General features: G+C 36.2%; 2 protein-coding genes across 3 annotated transcripts; one reads left to right on the forward strand and one right to left on the reverse strand.

Annotated features, from left to right (window-relative positions):
- LOC109837844 (TBCC domain-containing protein 1-like) lies at positions 382 to 19,344 on the forward strand. Its single transcript, XM_020406245.1, has 9 exons — positions 382 to 895; positions 6,487 to 6,624; positions 9,098 to 9,472; positions 13,142 to 13,246; positions 15,141 to 15,281; positions 16,813 to 17,016; positions 17,278 to 17,370; positions 17,602 to 17,713; positions 18,881 to 19,344. The coding sequence occupies exons 1-9, from the start codon at positions 467 to 469 to the stop codon at positions 18,916 to 18,918; spliced, it is 1,635 nt and encodes a 544-aa protein (XP_020261834.1). The 5' UTR covers positions 382 to 466; the 3' UTR covers positions 18,919 to 19,344.
- On the reverse strand, positions 20,662 to 23,365 carry LOC109837923 (outer envelope pore protein 16-3, chloroplastic/mitochondrial-like). Of its 2 annotated transcripts, none has more exons than XM_020406337.1 (3): positions 23,252 to 23,365; positions 22,029 to 22,397; positions 20,662 to 21,042 (listed from the first exon to the last, which is right to left on the reverse strand). In XM_020406337.1, exons 2-3 carry the CDS (start codon positions 22,357 to 22,359, stop codon positions 20,897 to 20,899), a joined length of 477 nt encoding a protein of 158 aa, XP_020261926.1. In that variant the 5' UTR covers positions 22,360 to 22,397; positions 23,252 to 23,365; the 3' UTR covers positions 20,662 to 20,896. The 2 variants fall into 2 exon arrangements, with proteins under 2 accessions (XP_020261926.1, XP_020261992.1); XM_020406403.1 differs by having other exon boundaries at positions 22,029 to 22,375; positions 23,252 to 23,343.

Raw genomic sequence — 23,885 nt, forward strand, 5'->3', positions numbered from 1 at the left:
CCTTAAATCATGTGTATTTATAAAAAAAACCCACAAATCTTAGCTTTTGCAAAGCTACCCCTTAAATCATCAACTTTGTGTGTAAAAATACCCTCTAAAATCAACAACTAATCAACTTGATGCTAAAATTTAATATTTTGTTAATGATTTTTATATTGCGATTACAAATTAGCTAATTAGAGCTGATAATTAATTGCTTTGAGTGTAATTTCTTCCAAAATTGACTATCTGAGGGATAGTTTTGCAAATACTAAGATTTATAAAGTAAATTTACAAATATTTATGAAAAATGCATGATAAATTAGTAAATATTCAGAATTTGGAAGTAAATTGGCTAATAAGAGAGACTTTTTGGGGGCAGATAGTTAAAATCCCTAAACTGCATTTACATTTACCATCTCCTCCATCCTCTTCACTTCGCTCCCTCGAAACCCAAAAAACGAAAAAATAAAAAAAGGGGAAAAAAATGAGCTCTGAAGAAACCCCAAATTCTCCTCCTCCATCGCCCTCTCTCCTCATCCTCCCTCGTCGCGAATCCTTCGACTACGGCCTCCTTCCGATCCCCAACCTCATCTTCAACGACGGAACCCTAACCCTAATCCCTTTGCGAGACAAGCTCCTCTCGGTTTCCCCTCGCGTCGACGCCCAAACCCTAGCCGAAGCCCTCCAGATCTCGATCGGAGACGCGGATCTCGTGATCGAGACTTTGTTCTCGGTTCTGCCCGCAGATCCAGGGAATGGGGACGAACGGGGTGTCGATGTTCATGATCTGCTGGTGTTTTTGTACGTGCAGAGCTATAAGAGGCTTGTTACCAGGCCGCATAAGGATGCGTCGACTGTTGCTACGTCGATGTCGGCGTTTGACGGGTGCTTGTCGGCGTTGTCGCCGTTACAGGTTAGGATATTTGCTTTTATTGGGAATGTGGTTGAGTTTGGATTGAATGCTTATAATTTGTTTCAAATTTGAAGAAAAATGCGATATTTGTCCCCCAGTGTTCATGCTAGTGAATGAGTTTAATTTGTTCTCAAAGGAATGTTTGTTATTTGGAACTAGTTGTTAGCCATGCGATACACGGGCGTTGCTGCGCTAGTGTTACAATATTGTTGCATGCGCACAGTGGAAATATTATGGTTTGACAAATACCTATCCAAAATGAACATCCGCCAAGACAATACTTATTAAAAACCTGAAAAAAGAATCAATTATCTATGTCTATGGGTAGCTATTTCCAAGATAAATCATCTCAACAATAAATGAGCTAGGTATTATTAATACCAAGAAAGGTAGAAAGACATGGATAATAAATTTTTCCGATGGAGAGAGGTTAGCAATGATCAACCCATGTCACATTCCTGCAACTGATGACAACTGCAGATTGATAGAGAGTTGAAATTAATTGACTGGAGACTTACTGCATGCTTCCTAGGATCGTTAGTTGGCTTTATGTTTGGATTGTCATTTTACAGGGTTAATTATGGATAGGCCCTCTTAGTGATTTTTTTGACTCTTTTGCCCTCAAGAGGTATATTTGTCTAAAAACAAATTTTCTCTATCTGTGAGGGTCTATGTTACCTGGGTACTTCATTATTGAAGCCGTACCCGTACCGGACACATACCCGACACTTTCTCGTACCCAAACTTCGTGGACACTTCTTGAATATATGCATGCATTTATTACAACATATACTCAATTATACGATATATGTGTTAATTTAAAATACTTGTCAAAGACTTCCTGGACTTAGAGCTTACACTTCACATCCGTCTTTTGAAACTAATGGGATACGGGTCGGGTTCGTTTCAGTCCATACCCAAGTTCAAAACTATATAGTTAATGGGTCGTTTAGATGTCTAGTAAAAAATGAGTAGTTTACAATTCATGATAATCAATATGATAAAATAAACTCAAAAATGTGATCGAAATTTTAATTCTAATGACACATGAAGCGGGAAAAAATTATCTCATGTACATTATTAATACATTATTAATTCAATATATATATGTAGTCGTGTCCCCGTACCCAACATTTTTACAGTTTTGCCGTGTCCCCTACCCGTATCCGCACCCGTACCAGTACCTGTGCCCGTTTCAATGCAACTTAGGTGAGGGTATAACAGTCACAAAAATTCATTCAGGGGGTCTATTTTCAACATTGTTTTAAAAAGTGGTCTAGGCGCCGGCCTAAGCCTAAACGACACTTACGCCACCCGCCTATGTCTGGGGAGTGCCTGGGAGCATGGGTCGGTTATGCAGACTGCACCACATCAAAAAGGTGCTTCTTGCGCGCTTTGGCATTGTAACAAATGAAAATGAGCCAAGTGAAAATGGATCGCATCAGAATCCTGTATCCAAGTCCATTTTGGGTAAATGATGGGGATAATATTTTGATTCTTTGAAAAGAAGCCTTCCCTCTTGATGCAAAAAACGCCTACATGCCGCTTAAGCAACCACCTATTGCTCCAGTGCCTAGAGCTTTCTCAAACATTGATCTACAACAATAGATTAATACTTTGGTTAGAAGGGGCTTCATTCTAGGACCACCGCTGTTATATGGAATCCGTTTGTAGTTGGATTGAATGCTTTTGTATGTGCATGACACTTCTTATTTATTTTGAATGTGGAAGATGATTCAGGCATAACAAGATTGTGGTATGACAGATGACAAACTGATTGGGGGAAGTTTTGTTAGACAGGAATGACCATTAGAAGTCTGCTAGGATCATAAGTTGATTTAGTTGTTTTTAAATCTCACCCTTTTTCTCTTTTACATGATTACATGAACTATTATGGGCACCGATAGATATGATAAGAAATGTTTTTGTACTATTAGGAAGAATTGTGATGAGCATACTGTTTAAGACAAATGATAGGATAGTTGTTGATGGTACTGCAACGGTTTGACCTAGATGAGTATGGATTGAGATAATAGAAGGGATATGGCAGCTATTAGTTCAACAACCAATGCCTTTCTATGGCGATGTATAATGTGATTATTGTACTAGACTCAGAATATTTGGAACAAAAGTTTCATTATTGTTTTGGATTGATGCTTCTTTTAGAAAAGATTTTGTTAGTCAAGTGAATATATATTAGTTATTCCAAATATCTTGAAGAAAATAATTGGTTTGAGGAATCCCGTCAGCAAAAGTATCTTTTGGTTGTTGCTCTTGCTTAAATAGAAATGTCATTTTCGAACAAAATGCTTGCATTTCAACTTTGAAGATACAGTTCGGCTAACTGGTGTTGTAAAAATACTTTATCTTTTTTTGCAAGAAGTTTTTGATTGAATTAAATTTGATATAAATTCTTTTCCAGGTGAATTTTTATCAAATGGTTCTCAATTAGTGTCTCATCTTTAAATATTAGATAAAGATCAATTTATAAGTCCTCTCGGAAACTCCAAGAGATGAATAGAACATAACTTCAGCTACAATTCTATTATTCTTAAGATAATTTCTTAGGAGGGTAGTTTTGCTTGAAATGATGAAGCAAGAGTAATGTCTTCAGGATCACTATTGAAGAAAAACATTATAATATGAATAGAACTGCACTAATTTGCCAAAAAGGCCTTTAATTGATATGTTGTTTATGATATATGTGAATGTCCATGAGAACCCATGTGCTTTGTATATTTGCAATAGTATGATTTGGGATGAATTTTGCGGAAGGATCTATGATACCACACGTGGCTACTGCAGGGAATTGACTTTAAATTGTATTTTGTGTAGCAATTTCATGAGTTGACTTGATATATCAAGACATTTCCTTTCTTGTAAAGGAATGCTCTGTTTGTCGGATTGTAACCCTCAAGCAAGGACTTTATTGGACACCATCCACATTCTATACTATTCATGTTTGTCGGATTGTAACCATCAAGCAAGGACTTTATTGGACACCATCCACATTCTTTACTATTCGTGGCAGACTTCACTTATCTACTTTTTCTTCCCTAGATTCAGTCAAAAAATGGTGTCTACCATTAATGTGTAAGTTCATTGGAACTAATATTACAGAAGGCGGTAGACGGCCTAGGCGTTCGAGCTAGGGCCGAGCGCCTAGGCGTTTGCCTATTTTTTTAAATTTATTTAATTATAACAATTCAAAAAATATGTATTAGGTTTATATAAAATCACAAAAAATATAAATAACAAGCTTAGATCCATAATCAACCATGCATAAATACTAAATAGCCAAATTGGTAACCGAATACTGAGAAACATCACCATGCATGAATACTAAAATTAACTAAATTTGAACAAGATTAAAGTAAAATTAACTAAATTAAACTAAACTGAACAAAAGTAACTATTTAAAGTTTAAAAGCAGTTATAGGTGCTAAAACAGTAAATAAGTTAAAACATAGTTTAAAAATAAAAAAAAATAAAAATTTTACTTGTGAGGAGGACCAGCGGCAGCAAGATAGGCTCCGGGGAGTAGGAGCGGCTAGCGATTGTTGGGAGCTGACACGGCTGCGCGGGCGTCCTGGGGTTTGCAGCAGTCAGTGCGCGGGTTGGGAGGCTGCATCGTGGCGGCGGAGGGAGGGTGGGGTGTGACAGGAGCTGGAAGAGAAGAGAGTCGAGAGTTTGAAGCGGCTGTGTGTGGGAGTGGGACTTGGGTGTAGAAAGGTCGAAGATCTATGTGTTACGTCTAATGGGTTTGGATTTGGGTTATGAACATGGGTTCAGGTTTGGGTAATGGGCCGAGTAAGGGGTTTTATCTTTTTTTTTTCATGTTTTAAAAGCTAGGCGGCGCCTAGGAGGAGCAGCCGCCTAGGCAGGCCGCTCTGGCTAGAATTAGGCGGGCATGTGTCTGCCTACGCCTAGGCGTCCGCCTAGGGTGCTTGATTAGAATTGTTATATACCAATAGTTCTCTACCTCTCGAGTGTCATAATATTCACTTTCACTTTGGTATGACATAACTGCCCGTTTATAATCTGAATTCTATCATGTACCACAAGCATATACAGATGTTAACTAACATGCAATGTGGGACATAAGGATGGGTCCATAGATTGTAGAAGTTCCCCAGCTGCATCCTGTCACATGACGTTTACCTTAAGCTGTTATTTAGATTTCCATGGCACTTATGTCCACCACACTTTTGGCTGGCACTTTGTCTTGATCTGATACAACTTGTAACACTTCGAGTGAGAGTGGGAGGTCACTAGTTCTAGTGCTAGTCTTTCCCATGCGTGTTTCACTGCGGAGTATTAGTCATATTACCTCTATAAATAATTTTATTTACATTAGTTGTTTAGTTCACAGGAACTGTGATATAACTCCCATTAAACTATATGTTGATACATATTTCTAGGTGACTCTGCTGAAGAACTGCGTTTTAGTTGCAATGGTTTAGTTGTTGATTAAATCTAATTAACGTACAAAGTATTTTATTTGAGCTTCTAATAGTGAGTGCATCAGGAATGCTACGTGCAGCGGTTTTTAATTAATGTATACCCTATTGGGAAATCCTCCGGGTATATGGATTTAGAACTTTAGTCAATTGGATTACTATCTTCTTAGATGGATTTTACAGAATATCATTATATGGAAACAATGTTTAATTTTGAATGGAATTATGGACAACTATACTGTTTTGTAGTCTTCATTGAAGAAAAGTTCATGCTAAAAGAATTTTCTATTAAAGTGTATTTCTCATAGTTTCTCAATTAATTTTACTACTACCCTTTATATTAAAATGCCTTCTATTTTGGACAAGGTAGAAACACAATTCCTTCTGGAATCCTCTTAGAGAAAGGAAACTAATTGAATTTGCACATTTGGTTAATTTCTACATAGATTTAATGATGTAGAAATGGTATTTAGCTGTGAATTACAATAGAAGAATCAACGGAAGTTAATTTGATTGCAATTGAATAATTGGGAATAAAATATGTTTAGCAGGATGTCTTGTTCTCATGAAAATTCTGAATGTGAAAAGAAGTTCCTATTTTAGTTGCAAGGTTTTTTGAAGTTGTCTTGTCACATATGTGTTTTGCGAGGTTTTAACTATTACTTTATATGGATATTGTCTTTTAACTTGGAAGCCAAAATTTTATGAGTTAATCAGAAGTTTTCTAAGATATACCTGATTATCTGTATGATCTATTCCTCTGTATTCTTTTAATATCTTGTGAGGAACCTTTGTATATGTTACGTGCCAATCACGGAGTGCACTTCTATGTCATGAAAATTTGGAAAATAAGGCATTGAAATTTAACTCATCATGCCTAAACTGGTTGGCTATATGTAGCAATTGTTATCACCATAGATGACTGACTTTGTTGGTGATCAAAATTTATTGACTTTCATACATCTTTTGCTGAAGTATTATCTTGTACTTTTTGACCAAGGATAGATAGTACGGTGAAAATTTCTGGCTACTGCACACTGAAGACAATATTTTGTGAATTCAGCATGTATGCAGTGAAATAATATTTTCGGTTCAGTTAATGCAATTAAAGGCAATCTTTTCTGCTTGCAGCTTGTACGCAGTAACAGCCGTCGATTTATGCCATCACAATCTGATGATGAGGCCCACCAGTTATCATTCCTACAGAAGCATATGGCAAACATACTCACTCTGTTGGCAGATCCTGTTGATGGAGATGATGAATCTCTGGTTGGTTATATTATATTTTCTTACTGAATATGCCTTTAATATTGTATACAATCTATCGCACAATCTAGTTCATTTCTTAGGCATAATTTTTGTTTTGATATTTTTCAAATCTTTGTCTTTCTACTATTCAGAATGCTTTGGTTAATTGTTAAACTTTTTATTTTGAAAACTCAAGAACAAATTTGTTGATGTATGCAGGTTTACTAAAGCATAATATTGGCTGTATTATAGTGTGATAATGCAGTAGTGTAGTATAATTGTCCAGAGCTTAAAATTTGTAGCTACCAACTAATATACGCTGACTATGAAGCATTTGAAAGACCACATTGGTTGTGTTTTGAAAATTTTCTTTGGAGCAATATTTTAAGAAAATATATTTCTAATATTTAGTTACAAAAGCTGTTTTTCTTATTTTTCACGCCTTTGGAAATTCAAATTTTTTGGTAGCGTGGGTTGTCACTTCTGAATTTTTTGCGCCTTTTGAAATTCAAAAAATTTGGGCAATTTCTTTTAAAAGTTTTAAGTTCAACATTTAGTTAAAAACTATTATTTATTTATTTATAGAAACGTCCTAGGTCAAAATTTTTGGTAGCGCGGGTTGTCACTTCTGAATTTTTTTGGGCAATTTCTTTTAGAAGTTTTAACTTCAACATTTAGTTAAAAACTGTTATTTTTTTATTTATAGAAACGTCCTAGGTCTGTCCATGTTAGTGACCTTGTCTAAGTTTGAACAGTTTATTATTTTGAAGTGTTTAATGGGAACCCAGGATGAACCCAGGATGATAAAGTGTGGGTTTATTAAGAGCTTAGCAGGGAACCCAGGATGATAAAGTGTGGGTTTATTAAGAGCTTAGCAGGAGATGGGTGGAGATATTGGAGGGTTTGGAACACCTGCCTTCAAGTTTCAGCTTAAATTTTTTGACTGACGTTTCCAGTCCATGTCCAAGTGTTGTGAAGGATTTAGAATATATCAATTAGTCTTGTCCCATAAGAGCTTTGCCTTTAACATTTTGGAAATCAATCCCATCCTTGTGATCTGTTACAAAAATGATTGTATATTGAAAGTCCAGAATGGTATCCAAAACAACTTTTTACTCTGTAGTAACTAACCAGTCTTGTGCCAGAAAGGCATTACTGCATCATGTTCAGCTGTATAGGGGGCATCATGTTCGGCTGTATAGGGGGGATCACATTCATGATAAATACATCCTGTTGTTGAAGCTGCTACAGGAAATTATGTTTGCTATTTAGACGGACTGCTCTATATAAAAGCTTGTGGCTGAGGTGGTTGGTCGTGTGGAAGACGTCCATGCGGTAGGCCCACCAGAGGAGCCATGGGACCTTTGATGTGGAAGTCAAGTTTGATGAGGACTTGGACCATGTTAGCGATGAAGGCATGGTTTCTTGCAAAACATTAAAACAATACAATGCAATATCATAGGTCCTTGTTCAATTCATAAGGTCTGTAGTTGTTGTAGTTACTTGCTAATGAATCCAGTGTTGTCAACCTTGGGTTAAATATCTCAACTGAAAATTGTGAAAAAGAAGAACGTCAATTTTGGCCACATATTACAGCACTGACCAAGGTTGTTTATTTTCGTAATAGAAAATGTTGGTTGGTTATTAGAATTAAAAAAACATTTTTCAAAATTGTTCTTTGTCTTTTAATTTTTGAATCTCAGAGGAAAACCTTGCTTTCTGTAACTTACTAAAAATGCATACTGGTAGGAATTAAATAAAAGCTGTAAATATGTCATTCAAGTTTAATGGTTAAATGTGCTCCTGATCTAGATAGGAACTTTGTGAATCTCAAAGATGGATGCATTATATAAATGTTCTTTCCCATGAGTGGAACTTTAGAAACATACTATCTGTAATTGAGGTTATTTTGTTCAAGGTTAAGGTTATACCTGTCCATAGTAACAAATGAATTTCAACAACACATGGGCTCAAAGCTACTGGGCTATAGCAGTCGGTGAAATAGAGATCGTCCTTCAGATAGGCCTAAAGTAAGTAATGAAAGTAAGAGAATCCGAATCCATTCAGGTGAAGTTGTTTAAGGCTTAAAGCCTAATGCAAGTCATTTCCACAGTATCATGTGTAGCAGCAGTTTGCTCATACGAGGCTGCCACTTCATGTGACAATTGGCATTACTTCCTGTCATAATTGAACAATACCAATATTCAGTTGGCATCGATACAAGGGATTGTGTAACATGTTATTGATTGCTCTCATACTTTTACATTGGTGTATGTTGTTTGCTCTTGCATATAATAATAAATTGATATTGAAGTCAGTATTGCTTTTTTAATTAAAAAAAATTCATGCTACCATCTGCTAGACCACTGCAGCTCACCGTTTCAATTTCAGAAAGCAGTTTCTACTTGTAATGCTGGAGAGTTATGTGCATTTACTCAGTTAAATGTTTAGTCATGGTGGTGCCTTTACATGCCTATTTGTTTGTTTGTTGCAGGTTATAACAGGAGAGAGGTTTCAGCACCTTGATTTACTTGTTCAGTTTGTTGAAAATGGTTGTGAAGTAGTACCATCTAGCAAGGCAGTTCCTTTCTTTGTAAATTCAGATCCGGACATGCTTGCTGTTCCTGCGTCTGCTGCCCAAGTTCTTGACTGGGTTTTGCAAAATATAGCGACTTCATTGGAGAAAGTATTAGAGAATACGCCAACTAAAGAGAATGGCTCGACCAACACATTAGATCTGGATATGGCCACGGCTGATGCCTCCAAGGCTAACAGCACTGCATTTTCCAGAAGTCAGACATTTGTAGAGGGTATCTCCAAAACTTCCGTCGTCAAGCAGTCTAGTGATATCAAGGGGCATTCTGTAAAGGTGAGGATTATTCTGCCCTTATTTTGGTAGTCTATATTTTTTCCACAATTCAAACGCCAACTTAGAGCTTTAAAAGAATTTGGACAGCTCACTGTAACCAATTCCTAAGCGATGGTAACTGTCTGAAGATGCCAGTAGCTTTCAGTAATATAGGGATGCAGCATCAAAGCCAGTATGTAATTTAAATAGCGACTGATTTCATAGTCTATGTAGCCACATTGCAAAAAGAATGGTCGAATTCTGTCTTAGAAATTGATTGTTATAAGTTATATTTTCCTTTTTATTTGTTTTGTATTGTTTTGGAGAAGATGCTTTAGATTTTAAGAACTACCATATAACTATATGAAGTCTCATTGTTTAACCTAAAGTATCGAAGCATTAGCATGCTATTCGATGATTTACAGTTTTGTAAATTTCTTTAGTTTCTTGTAAAGTCATTGATAGTTGATGAAACCTATATGTCTCATTATTTTATTTATGTACTTATGGAGAGTCATCTGTGTCTTTGTGTCATTGGTTTTAGGCAATATGTGTGTCTATTTCGCTACAACTGGACATCCAGATCTATGTTTATAGTTGCTTAGCCTTCTAGGTTCATTCAACTGCAAATAGAGGCATTGCAGTTTGATTGCTATTAACAACAGCTGCAGTCAAACTGGCTGCAGGAAATGTTGCAGCAAATTGAGCTGCAAGGTGTTTGTCCCCACATCATCAATGAGCCAATACTCGTTAAGTCTTTTCTAAATAAAAGGACACTATATTAGTTAGCCTATCATCTGGTATCTGGCCCCATCACAACTTCAATTATGTTGTATCATTGTATCAAACAAGAAAACTGTGTCAAAGCAAGAAAAACTGCATACATTTCTTTTGTTACATTGCACCACAGCTATAGGCGGACAAAAGTACCCTATACTAAAATCTCCAGATTATGGCCCTTTTGGAATAGTGACTCATGGTTCCATGAAGAGTTAAAGTGTCTTCTTGGTTAAACCAGTGTGGTTGATGTTGATACATGATCAAGTTGCATGCCACCGTCTTTGTGGGAGGCTCGTCCATTCCCATGAAGTTCTCCAAAGTTGGAAGCAACAAGTTACTGAGGAGTTGGATTAAGTCAGGAATCAGTTCTCTAGAAATTGGTACTTGCCTCTTGTAACCTTTTCTAGCCTTCAAATGCGATACCATTGACTACATACTTCCTAGCTTAAAGAGAAGTAGGGAAAAAGAGAATTTCTGTTACTGAAAAAGCCATTTTGATAGCTCTTTTTCAGATGTGTACTTTAGGAGACATTGAAAATAACAAAATGTCCAGCCAAAGTTAGAGGAGGGGGACGGTAACTTGTGCCGAGGAAATTCTCTAAGGGGGTGTTTGTTTCAAATCCTATAATTTTAGGATATGGATTTCACCATGAGATTTGAAATCCATAGGTGTTTTGTTATGGGTTGGGATTTCTAAAATGTTGTTTGTTTCATTAATATTTTGGAATTTGGAATACTATAATTTGTAATATTTTGTTTGTTTCAAGCTCAAATTGTAGCATTACCAAATGCCAAAATTTTATAATATGATGAATATGCTATCTTGGTGAGGTTACCTCCCACAAAAACTCAAAAGACAAAATTGAGATTTGTTAAATCCTCTCCAATTGACAGGTAAGCACACCCATTTATGGGATTTGTCAAAATCCTCTCCAATTGAGAGGATTTGGTAAATTCTAAAAATTAGGTACTTTTTGCACTTTTGGGATTCAATATTCTAATTTTTTTTAAAACAAACAACATATATGGAATCCCAAAATACAAAAAAACTCACTTTTTGATCCCAAAACTTGTAATCCATACCAAATGCTAGCCTTCAAATGCGATACCATTGACTACATACTTCCTAGCTTAAAGAGAAGTAGGGAAAAAGAGAATTTCTGTTACTGAAAAAGCCATTTTGATAGCTCTTTTTCAGATGTGTACTTTAGGAGACATTGAAAATAACAAAATGTCCAGCCAAAGTTAGAGGAGGGGGACGGTAACTTGTGCCGAGGAAATTCTCTAAGGGGGTGTTTGTTTCAAATCCTATAATTTTAGGATATGGATTTCACCATGAGATTTGAAATCCATAGGTGTTTTGTTATGGGTTGGGATTTCTAAAATGTTGTTTGTTTCATTAATATTTTGGAATTTGGAATACTATAATTTGTAATATTTTGTTTGTTTCAAGCTCAAATTGTAGCATTACCAAATGCCAAAATTTTATAATATGATGAATATGCTATCTTGGTGAGGTTACCTCCCACAAAAACTCAAAAGACAAAATTGAGATTTGTTAAATCCTCTCCAATTGACAGGTAAGCACACCCATTTATGGGATTTGTCAAAATCCTCTCCAATTGAGAGGATTTGGCAAATTCTAAAAATTGAGCACTTTTTGCACTTTTGGGATTCAATATTCTAATTTTTTTTAAAACAAACAACATATATGGAATCCCAAAATACAAAAAAACTCACTTTTTGATCCCAAAACTTGTAATCCATACCAAATGCCAAAATTTTTGGTGAAACAAACACCCCCTAACCATGTGCACAGTTTCATTTCAGCAATTCAATTGCAGAATCCTCAATGATTCCTAAAACTCTTTTAACCGTTATAGTAGTAATTGTATCAGTTATTGCAGATTAAATGCCTTGAATTGATAGTTGTCAGAAATTAATTTAAGCTTTGTCAAATGATGCTAAATAGTGAGTGTATATTATTGTTCCCATAGTTACTAGACAACAACTACTATACTTTTTATCTACTTGTACATTGTATGACACAGTAACAGAATAAAAAAAGGCACAGATTTAGATGACACGGAAGTGAATAAAGCATAATATCTTTGGTACTTTTTGTTCTTAATATTTCCTTTATTTTTGCATAACTATTTTCCTTTTTTTTTTGGTCATAGAGATGACCTTTTTTCCTTCATGAGATTTATCAGCGTCCTTGTAACACCACTAAAATGGTTATATACAGGAACCTAATTAGTGTTGTGAAAACCGCCTATGTGGATGCCTATGTGTCAGCTTGAGTGTTTGGCACTCATGACACTTCAGTTAGGCAGCCACCTAGGCAGGTCTAGGTGTTAACCGCTAACTGGCTCTTAGAACCAAAGGCTTTTCAAAACTGAACTTTGTATAAATTTTTTTGTCAAAAGCAATTCAGTTAAATGTCAATGTGGATGGCAATCTTCTCTTACATGTGGTGATTTGTTTATGAATCTTATTCCAAATTTAAACCAACAACAGCTTTTCCACATACGGCTGCAGCAATCATCAATTACAGCTATTCGACATATCTGTACCTGTAAGATATGTTGACAAAATACAGTCAATGGAAAAAAGTTACATGAATTATTTCCAATACTTTATTTCAATTAGTTTGGTAGAGTTGAAGTTTCATTGGATTAACTATTTCATAGCAATAATAGACAGACTATTTACCAAGCATGGAGTCATAGACTCAATTGTTCAAGTATTGTTTACCCTTGGAGTTTCATTGTTATCCATCCCCTTTTCCAATACAATTGATTGATCTAATCAGAATTTCTTTTGGGAGATTGATGTCATTGACGTACATGCTACTTAAGCCGCAAAGCTTATTAAGGTTTGTGATTACATTTTCTTGCTTACTTGCAGGTTTTAAATTGCCAGGACTCAGTAATCTACATACTAGCTCCTTTGAAATATGCTACTGTTTACGGATGTTCTGAATCAACAATTGTTCTTGGTGCTGTTGGTAAGGTATGTAGGGTTCTCTGCTTATTTCAATAATTGTTCTTGAGAACAATATCCAATATTTTATTTGAACAATTTGACATACACTTTGGGAACTATTTTTTTCTTTTGCTTACAACTGTTCATATTTTTTTTACCGTATTTAATTGATTGACCTGTTGAAAGTTTCATATCACGTCATAGAGAAAGGAGCACATCTGTTAGGGGTATGGTGCATTATGATCGTATCAACAAGCAATGAAAAGTTGACATAAATGATTGTGAGAAATTAAAGTTCTTAAGTGGAGATTGTTTGGTCTTTTCAGTGGCTTTAAAGCTTCATTTTTCTTACTTTTTTTTATCTTACTATGTATTCTCTTACTCTCAAGGAGTCTGACTACCTTTCCTCAAAAAAGGTAAGAAAACTACCCTTTATTATCTTGACTAAGGGATGGAATAAGTTCTTATTTGGCTGTTATGTAGAAAGGTACAGGTTAAAATAGAAGCTAATTCGGCAGCATATGCTGGTAGTATCTGAATTATGGAACTGAAAATGGGATGTAACAAATACAATTAAACCAGTTCAATGAATGAAGATACATTTTCTGAAGGCATATGATTGTCACATCGTCGTCCAGGAGTGCTCTAATTGGAATTTTGATGCTAAATTGATCATTAAGACAGATTTATTACGTGGAACAAGATGCTTTTTAGTGTTGAGTGCTCTGCATTTTGGACTAGATGCATTCCCTGTAGAGCAGCAAATACAGGACATCAACTAATGAAAGCAGACGAACATTTTAAGAAGATCAAACCTGAGATCTAAATTTATTGACACTAGTAGGACAAGAATCGCCCACTTAGTGGGAGTCTTACTGTGACGAGGACAACACAGCAGGTATGCAATTTGAAGAGTGAATAAAATCTTGTGGCTATTGTTGCTTGTCTTAAAGAGCATGTAACACTTTAGATGACATATTTTTTATTTTGGCTCCTGTCCAGTGACAATCTCGAGTTATGATGCTAATGCACCTATGCTTGCCTGTTGGATTTTTTTTTCTGTTCTAATTGATAGCCATATCATAGTTTTCACTGGTAAAAGTTTATGCAGAGCTGATGATCTTCTTTCCTTTTGTCACCTCAGGATTTATTTCTCTTCTATCTTTGGATGTGTTTAAAATACTCTTTTGTCTCTATATACAATGATGTATATTAAAAGACAGAAATACAATTTTATTAAATCACCAAATATTTGTAATAGTTCACTTTGGGTAACCATTCTGAAACAATTCTTTGCGCAAAAAATTAGGGTTCTGCTAGTTCACCATGCTTGGATAAATTGAGAAGAATCGATTAAGGTAGTATGGCCATGTACAATGTAGACCTCTTAGTGCACCGGATAGGAGAAGTGATAATATTATAGTTAATGGAGCAAAGAGATCTAGAGGTAGACCTAGAAGGACTTGGTTGGAAGTAATTAAGAAGGATATGGTTATGGTTAGCTTAACGGAGGAGATGACTCATAATAGAACGGAATGGAAGAATATGATTCATGTAGCTGACCCCAAACACTTGGGATAGGGGCTTTGTTGTTGTTGTTGTTGCTGCTGCTGCTAGTTCACCATGCTTGTAAGACTGACTTACAGAATGCTAACCTCTCAAATTCGCCTATCAGTATGATACAGTATTCTGTTGCAAATAGATGGTTTCGTAAAATCTGACAACTGATGCTTGTATGGTGTTTGTTTTCCTTTTCTCTTCAGTCAGGGGCTGTACTTTCTGACTTTCCTTTAGTAGTAGGCAAATTTCTTGTTTTCTTTGTGGTCTTGATTTTTGACCACCACAGAAGCATTCAGTTAAGGCATGTCGGATGTGCTTCCTATTAAGTATATGTATAGTTGTAACTGTGTTTTGTTTTCAGGTTGTAAGAGTGGAGCATTGTGAAAGGGTTCAAGTCATAACAGCTACAAAGCGAATATGCATTGCAAATTGTCGTGATTGCCTATTTTTCTTAGGTGTTAATCAGCAGCCACTTATTATTGGAGATAATCATAAATTACAGGTGAGTTAATACTTCTACAATTTGCCTGTTTCCTTTCGAAGCACCAGTTTAAGTGGGGGTTTCCACTGGAAAATCTGTAGGGTTGTATATTGTTGTATTTAATGCACTATAGCCGTGGCAGAAGTTTTTTTTTTATAGAATTCTGGTTCCTACCAATTAGCCTAGGCCCTAGTTTGATCTTAGTCCCTGACATGCGGGTCTGGTTTGGGGAACTTTGCAAGGCTTGGACATACTCTAAAGGGACCTACAAGTTTATAACGGGTGGGTCCATATTTTTATGGAGGTAGCTTCAAACTTGTTAATGTCAAATTAGGTTGACTGTAGACCAATATCCTTAGAAAGTGAGAAGCAATTTGTATTTACATTTATGTTAATTGGAGATTGAAATCCCTTTTCTATGTAATAATTGGGTCTTTTTCTGCTTTATTTTTACCCTTTTTTGGAGGTTGTGTGTGTTTACATCTTTTTTCCGAGGAATGGGTTGGCTTTGTAATTTGAAGTCCTTGGGTGTGTACTGCTGATCATCTAGGAATGTAGCTCCCTTAAATTTTATCTATTTATTTATTTGTCCAATCTGCATATTTAAGCCATATTTAAGTGTAGCATCCTTTCCAAGTCAATTTTACTGTGATACTTTAGAGTATCTATTTACATTATTTATAGCAAATGTGCAATTTGAACACGTTTATGAAGAGGATCATCTTCCTGCATATCTGTGATTTATGAACAGTGAACACACAAGGACTGGTGTCATAGTCTGACAGCCATGGGTGTTCGCTGGAAGTCTGAAACTTATGTAGAGGACCATTGGCTGTGTACATGAAATATGCATATTTGTGAATAATGTTTATTTGACATTACATGTTTTATTGACATTACATGTTTTATTGACATATGAAGAACTTTAAAGCATAATAAGAGAGAAATTCATCTATAATAATTTTTGCTAAAAGATACCCTGTAAACTTATTCTTGGATATTCTTCATAAAAACACATTGATAACTTTGAAATAAATTGTGACACTTGTTATCATGTGTGGCGTGTTAGACAAAGATAGATATACCACTTTTATTGTGAATTTCCATATTTTAGACCTCATTATTTCTTTGAGCTTATATGGTTTGTTCGTGTGTGATCCTAGAATCCTCTCGTTCTCTAAAAATGTCCTGACTTTTAAGTTAGCTCACACATCAGCTATATAATTGTGAGAAACGCCTACATACTGTAACATGATAGTCATATGGCCTGTCATAGTTTGTTTTTTGGGTAATATGTTGGAGTCCTTGATGTGCAGTTTCTCAAGCTGCACTAATCTTTTAATCTGTTTATAATGGCTTATGTTGTATTATATAGACTATAGATTGTAGGGAGAGAATTCTGGTAGAGTTCCCTTGCCGGAGCAACTACTGATTACCCATAAAACAAACTTTTTGCCACTTTTCTTTAAGCTGCATAAAAATATTTGTTATCATGCCTCTATGTTGTCCATCAAGAGTTTGAGTTTATTTTCTCTGTGTTCTTGTCCAATAGGTAGCCCCATACAATACATTTTATCCACAGCTGGAGGAGCACATGGCTCAAGTTGGCATCAATGCAACTGTTAACAGATGGGCTGAGCCCCGTGCACTAGGAATGGTTGATCCCCATGATTCACTCTCTCATCCTGCTGGGGTCTCTGATGTTCAAGCTGAGTCTGCTACTTGTCTTGACCCAGACCAGTTCACAAACTTTGTGGTATGCTACAACTTCATTTTATTGTTCCCAGCTTAAGAAAGTCATCTCTCTCATATCCTTCACCTGCAATTGCTGTCACTCCCTACCTACAATGATTTTCACATTTGACGTGCTCGCCTTTTGTTGTTAGTTAGCATTTTCTTCATCATATGTTGATGTTTGGTTCCGTTGCTTTCTGTGTTTGCTGCACTAGGTACCCTAAATTTGTAATGTTTTACCCTAAATTTGTAATGTTTTACCATCTTTTATGTACATATGCAGATTCCAAAACTTTTTGGTGCTGAATCAACAAAGCCTACCAAAGATAACCCATTTCCCTTGCCTGAGAGTTATATTGAATCCCAGAAGAAAACGGTAAGTTTAATCCTTCATTCCATAGAAATGCATGTGATAGTGCTATTGCGAGATTAAAGCTTCAGTTTATATATACTGTGAATGCTTAGATTCAAATATTCTACTCAATGTGCATTTTTTCCGGCCATCATGTTCTTGCAATCCCTTTCTGTGATTTAGTATTTTTTATGGATATACCTTTGTTTCAGTCACTTCGATATATGACACGCAATGTCTTTTTCCCCCCTTCAGCACTCAGTCTTGTGTGACATCCAACAAGTCATTAGAAATGCACAACTTGAGGAGAACAAGAAACAGGAAGTGTCATCTGCTCTTCATGTACATTTCAAAGATTGGTTGTATGGTAAAGGCCATTTCCTTTTACAACCTTTTTCTTCACTCTTTTATTTTGTGCTTTGCGATCTAGATTTACAAAAAAACTTCCTTATGATGAATTTTATTACACCTAAGCCGAGTTATTTCTTTACTTTTTGAACACACCCTGAGATGCACATGCCTGAGATATTCAATTCCATATACAGTTTGTCCGCTTTGTTAAGCACTCCTTGCTTTCACATTTAACGTCTATCTAGTGATGTTTCTGCAATAAAAGAAGACAAAAAGAGCAAAGTGATGCTCAGGATGGAGCTGAGATTTAGAAAGAAATTCATTTAAAAGCAAACCGTTTGACTCAGATGTCGGTTCAAACAGACAGTCTAAACTCAACCCCAGTTAACGGATTAAAATCTCTTCAGGATATGTGCAGGCTCATGAATCAGCGCATCTTTTGCAACGAGTGGATGTGATTGGTGATTCATTGAGGCTTCTTTTAATTTAAGTGAAGTGTATATGATTTCTTAATAATAAGACTATTAAGATGCTTCCTCTTCCCTTTATCTGATCGTGCCTCCACCTAAATGGGGTGCTTTCCTCTCATTTCTATTGTAAGGGTATCCCTTCACGCTTGCTGTATGCTTACTGGCTATAATGAAAGATAATAATCTGCCAACCTTAAAGATCAAGCACCTTGTTCTTATATTTGATTATAAGGGATGAATGCATCGTATAACATCCCAACACCTATGGGAACAAAATGTAGTTTTGTATAGAAAACCACCAACTTGTTGATTAGTATGTCAATTAAGTAAATTTTCTTTCTAGAGAAAACTATGACTATGTGTGTGCCATTCACACAGAGATCTAGCCGTAAAAATTCTTTATGAACATTCTGTTGATAATCTTTAAAAGTTGTAATACATAATTTATTAGGAGATTTACCACAGGTTAAAACTGAATGAGTAGATTTCATGAAATGACTAGATTATTTGTATTTGCTAAATGACTCTGGATACGAATACATGATAAAACCTTTATCCAATTCCTATCCGAATTATGTTGAATTGATTGCTTTTTTCCGCTTGATTTTATAGATGGAATGATAACATGTCCATATACTGTAATTAAGGTAAATCTTTACACTTAGAACATAGAAGACTAACTGTTTTCCTGGTTTATATGTATTATATGGCAGCTACTGGGAACATCCGCCAGCTTTACTGTCTACAATGATTTGATCCGATGTGGTCCTGTTGAGGCTTAAACCTTTCCATGAAAAGAAAGCTTTTTGTAAAGTTAGCACCGTCTGCAACTCTTTTCCACAAGCATTACATCTTTTGCGTTCACTTCAGTCTTCGGTGAACTATCTGTGTTGTACAAGTAATGGACATCGATCTGGGTGCAGATTTTATTGTAATCCCCTCCTTCCCTTTAACTCCCCCATTGTTGAGCGTAATTTTTTGTTATTGGCTACAGGGAGAGCATTCATCTGAGAATTTGAAGGTGGATGTATTTGTTTCAGTAGAGTGTAGTCCTATATATGTGAAGGTGCAGATAGCTGCACTGACGAACATTCTCATTTCTTGTTCACAATAATTAAAAAAAAAGCAAGTCTTAACTTAAATTCTCCTGAAATGCAGAATTTCTTCTTGTGATGTATTAGTCCGTGTGAAGCATATGTTAAAATGTCCCATTTCAACTATTTTTGTCCGGTATGTATATTTTCTTTGTAGTGTGTACATGCATGGAACACTTGAAGATCTTTCTCTCGCGGATGAGCCAATTTATTTCAATTGGCTTTTGTTGCTGGTGTAAATGTTTCTTTTACTGTTCAAATACAAGTATCCACGTTTGTTTTCGGCCTAGGGGTGCATTCGGTCCGGACATGGCTCGGATATGATGTTTACCATATTCATATCCGTTTACCCATCCCAGATACGGATATACCTCGGTAAGAAAAAATTATAACCATATCCGTTAAAATCGGATATGATTACGGATATACATGTGGATATATAAGCGGATATGCATACAGATACAAAATAGTATGAGAAATATAGTTCATGTGATACAAAAGAGTTCGTTAATATCTTCATTATAACTGAAAAGTTAAGATGTCTATACAAAAGAGTTCGTTAATATCTTCATTATAACTGAAAAGTTAAGATTAGACATCTTGATCATCAAGATTAACCACAAATCCTTAATCTAAGAACCAAAACTATCATAAGAGTACGACTAATATGTATTCGGATATTTCGGATACGGATAACAGATATTTCGTTATAAAACCATATCCGTAATCATATCCTTTCGATTATAGATTTGAGTAATCATATCCGTATCCTAACGGATACGGTTACGGATATTTCCTCGGATACGTATACGGTTTAGCACCCCTATTTCGGACTGATCATGACTGGTAATATATGCACATTTACGTTATGGGTCACTGTGTATTCCACGCAAAAAAATTGTTACCGTCAGATGTCCGAGACTGATTCAACAAAAGGTTTGCTTGATCAAACGTCCAAAAGAAAGATTTGAACTTTGCAAGTTCAACATTTTTCTCTATTATCTGGTGTTGTGTTTCCAGAATAAGAAGCTAATATTTTAAATTTTCATTAGTAGGGACTCCTCTATGGCTGATGACACTTTCACCGTCATGAAATGAAATTAATGAAAGATGGACCATTGGGAAATTCCTTGTTATAAGGTTAGATTTTACTGAATTGGCATCATCAACAACCAGCAACAAAGCTCTCTGACTCTCGTTACTCGGAGATCCTTCATCTCATAGAGAGCCGCAGCAATTAAGCACAATATCACCTACATTTTTTATGCGAATGAAAGTTGCACGAAGTAAGACTCAAGTTGCTACTCCTGATCCTGTATACTTGTTGCATACTGAACGCTCGGATGGGTGCTCTAATTAGGCCACAGGATACACCACAAACTCAAGAGAATGCCACTTAATTTCTCAAATAGAAAAGAACTGCAGGTAATTATTAGGAAACAGGCAGATACATCTCTCCCATTCATACTATGAATTTGTAAGAAACTACCATCATTACATGCCAAGCCAAAATGATTTTTATTTGAGATTCTATCCTTCCTCTGGTCCTGAAAACAGAAGAAAATACAAAAAGCTAAAACGGGGCGCAACCGTTAGCAAGCAGCTCCCTCTTCATTTACTGTGGTGGTTGCAAAATCAACTCGCGTTAGGCTTTTTACCGGTGGTGTAAGGATAGTACTCTTTACCGTTATCAGTTCTTGTTGTACGACCACCAATGTCCAAAACGGCTGAAGTGAAAGCTAGAGCGGAGCCAGCAGAAATGGCACCGGAAATGCTCCTTCCTGTGAGATTGGGTTTATGATAAGTTTGTGCCCAAACTAACTTAATGGACCTCTTTGAAGTAAATACTAGCGAGTTGTAAGTAAAATGCAAGTTCATTTTGAGTAAGGTGACAACTATATGCTACTAAGGTATGGAGATAGTTTCTCCTCTGTATATGTTCAAGAAAGAAAACTCCCTTCTGTACATGTTCAACAAAGAGAAAACTCTCCTCTGTATATGTTCAACAAAGAAAACTGGGAAAATTTATGTCAAATGATCTCTAAGTTGATGGAACAATGCTGGCTCACATTTTTGCTAAAGACTTAAAATATATAGCATAATTGGAGTCATTTCAGCTATTATTTTAAACGACTGATTAATTTGCTTCGCAATTTAGTTGAAGGCACCTTTATTAAACAACCCCGCCAACTACCCTCCCCCCCCGCCCCCTCGCGCCCACCCCCCTCCCCCCCACCCCCCAACCCAAAAAAAAAAAGAAAAAAGAAAAAAGAGAGACAACTTGTCACTCTCTTCAGGTTTCTAAAATACGTGATTATAGCTCATGACTAAACCCCATCTCCAAACCATAATAAATATCCCTCTCCAAATTCTAGAACTTCCCCTATTTCCTTACTTCAATGCACTTGCAGCTTATCTTCTGTGAATGATGCACACTTCTCTTCTCACTTTCATCTATAGCGAAAGAACTTATCAGAACGTTGAAAGTAATCATAAAGTTCACTAATGAGGCCACATGGGAACAGCAATATGTTAGGATTCACATTTCTCTAAACTTCACTAAACGATCAAAACCAGTTGAAAATACCGAATGTTCTCAGTATTAAATACAAGTCAACAATGTAAGCATCTGGAAAGGGTTCAAGGTCCAAATTTTTGGCCTGTTGACAATATCACGTTCCCAAATTTTGAACTATCAATGCACAAAACCATGTCACTATCAGAAATGAAACTCATATTAAAAGTTTGAATGGAAGAAAAACATCACCTTTGAACCCATAAATTGATGCACCAGCAACGAAACCACCCACCGCACCATTAATAAAGTCCCTCTTCATCCTCTGCTTCTGCACCAACTGCTCAACACCAACGTAGATTCCTCCAACAGCAGCAAAGGTGAGACCATAGTTACCGCACATCTTCAGGGTCCTGATCAACCCCGGGAGCGCAACACTTCTCTCTACACGAGGCACATCATGCCATGAGGCAACAATTGTACCCCAAATAGTACCGACAGCTAAACCCATGGTTGCCCCTTTAATCGTTTTCATGCCTGGGCTATCTTCATCTTCCAAATACCTAAGGTCTGTCTCGTCCATTTTCTCGTTCTAGAAGCTAAGCAATAAACTCCAATCAGCTGATATAACAAAACAAAAGTGAATCAGAGAAAAAAAAAGAGTATCAATAAACAAAAAAAATTAGCTATATAGTCTGAATAACCGATGCAGACATTGGTTTTCAAATAATGCACTTCCCCAGAAATCATCAGAAGCTACACGGTCAATATCTCTCCTCATCCCTCATACTTTACTATGTCAGAAGATGAACCCATGTTTCCCTTCAATTGTTTTCGCGGTTAAGGTTTCCTCATCTTTTTTCAATTTATCAAAGTTTCGACTCATCAATGCGCTCTCTCTAGAAACTATCTATGTAATAAAATCTAATCAAACGATACGAATAAACAAAACTAATCAGGGAAAGAAAAAAAAAGAATGTTGTGAACAAAATTCATCTTTCCTTATCCCATTACCGTTTACTGCGTCGACACATTCAATAAATCAACCCATCATCTCTTGATTATGGCTTGCATTCCAAACAATTGGAGTCAAAGTACTAATTTGACACAGATTGAATCGAGTTCAAATTGAAAGGGGATTATGATTTAAATAAATTCTAATCCTTATCACATAACAATAATCGGCCTTTTGGGTTAATGATCCATGGTGAATCAAAGATCATGCTTCCCAAAATTAAAATTAAAATAAACCTGTTATCAATATTATCACCATCCACCATTTTTCTCTCTAAGAGCATAGATCCACCCAAAACCTCAGCTAGCTAAAAAAAAACCCTAAATTTCAACATCAAATAGAATCGAGAAACTGCGTAATTTATAAAGTTTCAGTTTTGTATTTGATTAAATCATTTCGAAATTTGTAAAATTAGCTTTAAAAAAAAAGGAGAGAAAAAATGGGGGAAAAGGGCACGTACTCAAGCGAAGGAGATGATGCTCCCTGCGTTTCGCTCGACGAGAGACTCGGAGACGGCGAGATGCATAAATTACCAAAAGCCCCTCGGGCCTGCTTTCCTGTCCCGCGCTCATAGGGCGAGGGTAAAAAGGGAAAGAAAGAAAAGGACGGCTCTATGTTTAGTTTGATCCGACGGTTGATACATAGCGTTTGGAATTTTGGACTGTGCAACTTATGGGTCTTTTGTTAATTTTGGGAGCGTGTGCTAAAGAAAAAGTTTATTTACTTTTTTATTAGGGAAAATTGTGTCCAGGCCCCAAAATGAGGAACTTCATGTGACAAGCCCCCTCGTATTTCGGCCCATGTGTATTAGCCCCAAATACGCATAGTATTTGTTATGGGACCCCTAACTACTCTTTTTCAGAAGAACAAAGGCGGAAGTTACGCTCTTGCCCTTCTGATGAGACTGAACTCGGTTAACGCGCCCCATCCTTATTCAAGTACTCTCTCTCTCTCTCTCTCTCTCTCTCTCTCTCTCTCTCTCTCTTCCACCTCTTCGTTGTCTCAGAAACTCGAGATTGTGTCCAATTTCTCACCGCCGTTCAACAGTTTTAGGGTTTTCGCCTGAATCATGTCGTCCAGGGAAGGATCATTTT

Source organism: Asparagus officinalis, chromosome 1 (genome assembly GCF_001876935.1).
Source record: "Asparagus officinalis chromosome 1, Aspof.V1, whole genome shotgun sequence".
Lineage (NCBI taxonomy): Eukaryota > Viridiplantae > Streptophyta > Magnoliopsida > Asparagales > Asparagaceae > Asparagus > Asparagus officinalis.